Raw genomic sequence first — 6,000 nt, 5'->3', positions numbered from 1 at the left:
CACTGGCTCTACATACTCCAAGAACTTAAAATAAGTACCCCCAGGAAAGTACCTTTAAATATATATGAATTACACCTTTTAGTGGCAAAGCAGTATTTCACAGACTGCTGGGCAGTAACTAACAAGTTCCCAGCAGCATGTTTTTCATAAATTAACATTACTGCTCAGAACTCATCTACACTGACTAGAATGCTGCAATTTCTGAAACCATTTCATTACATGAAATTTGAGGTATAAATGCATCACTGTGCTACCATAATAAGGACATAATATTTTGATATACCCATCTCTGAAAAGCCTTCTAGCCTGTAACAGTAAATCATAGACCTATTTTCATACCTCATTACCATTATGTATCTTTCCACTGACACCTGACCTTATGCATAATCAGTTAAGAATTTCAAACCACACTTGTAATCTAAATGAATGCCTCATTATTTTACATAACCCAGAATGAAATAAGATTTGAGATGTAATTTCAAATTCACAGTTCACACATTCAGAAATGCAGGTCCATCAAAAAGAAGTAATGGTCTCTAATTCATGACTGTGAACAGCACCAAATCACTCCTACACATAGGAGCTTTGCAAGAATTTCAGGATTGGATTTCAGAAAGGATATTGCCAGTTCCGAAAAAAATAACACAGCGTTAAAACTGTTTGGTATGTTGTTAAAGATAATCTGTAAAAGAAAAATGCAAGTATTGAATTTATTACCTGTATTTTGAAGAAAGAACGACAGCACCAATTGCATGAAGTTATAAAACACCAGAAATAAACATGTAAATAATCTCCATGGAACACAAACATCTACAAAGAAATATATATATATATGTATACATGTAAGATAATAAACCCATTCATTAGGGAACAAGAAACATATTTTTGTACTGTATAAAACAGCTGTACAGTGTGCACACAGACTTTCCTGATCTCTCCAAAATGTCTGTCGGTCACTTCTCCCCATCATCATTTGCTTAACATATTTTCTTCATTGTCCATGGGAGAACTCTAAGTGACTATTTTGTACTTTTAAACTAAGTACTTATAGTGCAGTTTGTCTCCATATATATACACACATGCATACATATATATACTTGCTGGTGCACACATATACGTATACATGTATATATATATGAAAAGAACAAATACACACATGTACACACACACGTGACAGATCTAAACAACTCCTCCATCCTGTGCTATTGAATTAGTGCTTGTAAAAAATCCCTGCACGTTTTGTGACTGGAATAAAACTTGCTGATTGTGCAGCTTGAAGTCATTAGATGGTTCCATTCCTAACAGTCTGCAAACACACATCTGAGTCATATGGTGGTATCCCATATGCCTGAAGAGAGTCTGTTGCAGGAGGTATCTTCTACCTTCTTCAGCAGCGTTGGCTTCTTACAAGGGGGTGGAGGTGGGGCTGAGATTCTTTGCTCAGTATTGTGCAATATTTGCTGCCAGTCTTCTCTCTCTTCACACAGCTTTCTCCTCCAATCTAGAAGCTCTTGTAGAGCCACACTCTCATTTTCAGAAAGCCTAAGCTGATGAATTACCTGTGAGAAGAAAACAATAACAGTAACAGTAATAATAAAGGTGGATAAATAAAACAGATCAAGTAAGCCTGTTAATAATTTGAAGCAAACTTGTCCTCCAAAAAGGTTTTAAACTCTTTACGCTGAAAATAAAGAACATTAGTGATTTAAAATTGCCTTATTGCAATCTCATGGCTGAAAGTCAGAAAGTCTGAAGTCACAATGTCTGAAGCTTTATGAAGCAATTACCAAAAACGAAACAAACAGAAAAAACTCCCATGTCATCAAAGAGTACATGAACACAATTCTCTAAAACACACAAAGCAGATTGCCTTCAGCTGCTGCAGGAGTAGCAAGTTTTTTTTCCTCTAAATGTAAATACCCAAATAGCCATAACCACAAAACCATAACCTTTGTTGTATATTAGAATCAGTAAAGCTACTTGTCAGAGGCCAGTCCCGGTCTTCCTCCAGAGTATACATGAACAACTTTAACTGTAGTTTCAGTTGTCCAGAATCTATTTATAAATTCATTCTGATGTAGTCACTGTTCTGTACTAGATTCATAATCCACCTAGAAGAAACTTTTCCCTTCCATTTAACTCTTCTATTGCAGTGATTATTTATTTTATTCAAGTCAGTTCAGCTCAAGTCCATGAAGCAATGAAGTCCATCTCACCATCCTTTAAGACTTACTTGACACCTATGCAGTACAGCAGCCTCTAGAGCAAGTATTGAGATTTATTGGCTTGGGAGCATTCTGTAGCAGGAGAGGTTTAACTAGAAAATATGAAACAAGCCCATTATAACATCTAATAGTCCACAAGTCTTATCCTGTTGCCTTCTTTCTTAAGAACCCCAGGAGCACCTCTAAGAGGCACCTATGGCATGACTAAAATGCCCACATTTCACCTCACACAATGGCCTCACATTAAAGCTGCATTTCTACTTCAGGGATGGCTGCATACTAGTTATGAAAAAGGAAATGATGTGCAGTGCTTATGGGATACCCCACACATGATTAGTTCCAGTTGTAAGGAAAGTTGAGTGACATGAAGGGCATTTTTGTCACTGGCAGACAATGGGGTTCCTGGGGCAGAAGAACTATCTGTGGGCTCTTCCTGTGGCTCCTGCTCTTCCCTCATGGAATAGCAAGTGGCTGGGTAGAGAGGCTAACCAGGCTTTACATTGCTCTTTCAGATGTGTCCTGTGCAAGTCAGACCTTTCATATGCACATGGTGTCAGAGTAGGAATGAGCCCTTACATGGATGTTCCTGAATACGTACAGGGAATTTGCTTAATTTCTGGTTGGTTGATACTTCAAAGAGAAATGCATTAACCTATAATATTTCTTAATAACAGGTATAATAAAAAACACTTTAAAGTCCTGAATTTCTTTTTTTAAAGAAGAAAAAATGAAAATATTTGAAAGACTTAATTAAAGTGTATCTCAATTGCATATCACTATAAAATTAAAAACCTCTTTGCTTTTATATTTGTACAAAATATAAAACAGGGCATCCCAGCAACTCAGATAAAAATGAATGTTTCACATATATTGCTAGAGGGACATCAGAGACAAAACATACTACCTTTTTTTCAGTGGTTTATAGAAGATTAGAAGACAAAAGTTTTCACATGGAAACAACTTATCAAGAAAGACAGGTCAGGTGGCTTTATCCTATAGAACAGCTGGGTAGTTTGTGAGTCACCACGGTTTACCCAATCCTGGCCATTTTCTGTAGTTTTTTTATGGGTTTAAATTATGAGCATAATCCATTTTAGAACACACATAGATTGGAATACAGTCTTCCCAATTTGGACGCCTTATTTGTCCCTAAATTTTAGACATTTCATGAATCTGCACTGGCATGCTTCTTAGAGAGGTGCTGGAACACACAAGAGTTTCAAGAGTTTCAGAGATAATTGATCAAAGGCATGCCTGAATACTGGAGGATAAATATAGTTATAAAAAAATAGATATTTTGAAACTGTGTAATTGGATATGCTCTGGTGACAAAAGTTTGATGGCATGACTAATGAAGTCTGGAAGAATTTTCAGATTGAGAGATGGACAGAGTATTTGAAAAGAGATAGTGCTAGTGACATTCCAAGGAACATAAAGGCACATAGGTGCAGGTAAGAAGTAAGTACATTTTGCCTGGGCATGTAATTGACAAATGCATCCTGTTTATAGCTTATAGGCATTGAAGAAGCTTTATTATACTGGCCCTACTTATGCAAGATGTAAATTAATATTCAGTTATCAGTTAGAGCTCATTTTCCAGTGCATAGTGGAAAAAAAGTTGGTCCAGTTCACAAATAAGTGTACATATTTTATCTAATTTTCTAAAACAAGGATGGAAAAATATCTCAAACATTTATTCACTGTGAAACTGATCTGGTAAATAAACTGGAAAACAGCCTGAATGAAGGACATGAGATGAAACTGTAGTCAAAATGAAATCGGGGAAAATGCGTAAGAAGTGACAGAGCTCTAAATGAACCAATTAATTTAATTAGATCTATTTGAATAACATGATATCTTTTCTCCATTTATGATTAGACCTGTGACGAGTTAAATATCTATTATACATATTCATTATAGAAAAGGTTGACTGAATAATTTTACATGAAGCACGATGTAAAACAGTAAGCTATGTTTCTTCATTATTATTCTATATCCTGAGCAGGTATTTTGTGAAGGGTGAATGATGTGTGTAGGAATTAATTACTTTAAGACTATGGATCTTTTTAATGGACACTAAACAAAAAACTTCCACCACCTGTATCAGCAACAACTGCAGACCAGGATTTTCATACTCAAAGTCAATGGCCAGTCAGACATGGTAAACACAGCATTTGGGCTAGACCCACAAGACATTATTTGAATACTGGAATTTAATAGTTCTAACATTGGGTGGAAAGACCATCTCTGTGTTTAGTATCCAGAGTTTTTTTTGAGCAAAGAAGAAAAGTTGAAGTGTCAAAGTCACACACAAAGGAAGAACGTGTGGAATTACCACAGCTATTAACTGGAAACTGCAATGGATTGAAGGATTTAAACCAGATCCATTTTTTTCCACTGCAAAATATGGCAAGATGGACAAAATAAATTTGTAACAAGCAGCCCGGGGAGGAGCTTTCAGGATTCATTCTTTCCACTTCACAGCCCAAACTCTCAGGCTGTAAAAGCAAATTCTCTCCTCCTGGCATCAGGAATTTTGGTTGGTGACAGAACACAAATGACTCAGTTCCATCACAAGATGTATGGAAGGACTTTCATCATTCTGCAGAAGTTAGAGCATATTGAAAAATTAGAAGATGTGGATTCAGCTTCCCTGTGTCGGTCCTAGCTGAGATGAAAATCATTTTCCTCTTTGCACTGGGAGGAAGAAAAGAGCTGATAACACTGCAGTGTTTTGGCTGCTGCTGAGCAGCACTGGCACAGCCTCAGCACTGTCTCTCCATTATTCCCACCTGACCAGTAGTCTGGGGGTGGGCAACATTTTGGGAGGGGACACAACTAGGCCAGCCTACCCAAAATGATCAAAGGGATATTCCATACTATATGAGATTGGCACACCTAAAACAAAAAGCAGGGGAAGGGGGAACATTAGTTATTTACAACGTTTGCCTTCCAGAACAACCTCCACATATGCTGAAGCCCTGCTTCTCAGGAAGTGGCCAGACATTGCTTGCTGATCGGAAGTAGAGAATAAAATCTTTTTGTTTTCTTTTCTTTTTCCTTTGCTGCTTGCACATGCATAACCTTCACCTTTGCTGTAGTAAACTGCCTATATCTTGACCCATGCTTTTTTTTTTCCATCTTGTTTTTACTCTCTGTCCTGTTGCAGGGGGGAGTGATAGAACAGCTTGGTGGGCACTTGGTCTCTTCCCACATGCTGAGAGGACACTGCAACTACAAGGGGATGACTCTGAGCGCAGAGCAGGACTCGGACTCCTGTGCTTTGTGCTGTCAGATTAGTGTGCTAAAGTAAATCCTCCAGAGAGACTCGCTTGTGGTTTTAATGCACAAAAACCCACTGGAGACAGAGCACTTTGGTTACATGCTGGCAGTCATGAAAGTCTTAGAGCACAATTTTGCCTATACACATTTGAGTATTGCACAGTCATTGGAGAATGAGGCTCTGAACTGCCTTTTGGATTTAGGCTAGTAAATTCTGCCTAGATTTCACTTTGCAGCCTAAAGAAGACATACTGGATTTCAACTTTGCCTTAGAATCAAGATGAGTTGCTATAAGGTAAGTCAATAAATTATTTTAATTACAGTCTATTTCATATGCAAGTTAAAAATTCAGCAAGTTTTTAATTATAGAAAGTAAAAGGTTTCATATTTTAAATGATTTGTGACATAAGTATGCCAGATAAAGTGATTAACTGGCACATTTAAAATTAACTTCAAGTTATTTAGAGCTTTAGCTCTAGAATCTCAAGAAATT

General features: G+C 37.1%; 1 protein-coding gene across 1 annotated transcript in view; it reads right to left on the bottom strand.

The window, feature by feature from the left end:
• Positions 1–728: 728 nt before the first annotated feature.
• MYO16 (myosin XVI) overlaps positions 729–6,000 on the bottom strand; it is a 353,672-nt gene continuing 348,400 nt past the window's right edge. Inside the window, exon 35 of the mRNA XM_053935810.1 lies at positions 729–1,559. Within this exon, the coding sequence (XP_053791785.1) occupies positions 1,326–1,559 (234 nt within the window). The 3' untranslated portion in view covers positions 729–1,325. The remainder of the gene's footprint in view (positions 1,560–6,000) is intronic.

The sequence above is a fragment of the Vidua chalybeata genome, chromosome 2, assembly GCF_026979565.1.
Source record: "Vidua chalybeata isolate OUT-0048 chromosome 2, bVidCha1 merged haplotype, whole genome shotgun sequence".
Classification (NCBI taxonomy): Eukaryota; Metazoa; Chordata; class Aves; order Passeriformes; family Viduidae; genus Vidua; species Vidua chalybeata.
Note: the sequence above shows the minus strand (reverse complement) of the source record. Positions and strands in the feature narration are given on the sequence as shown.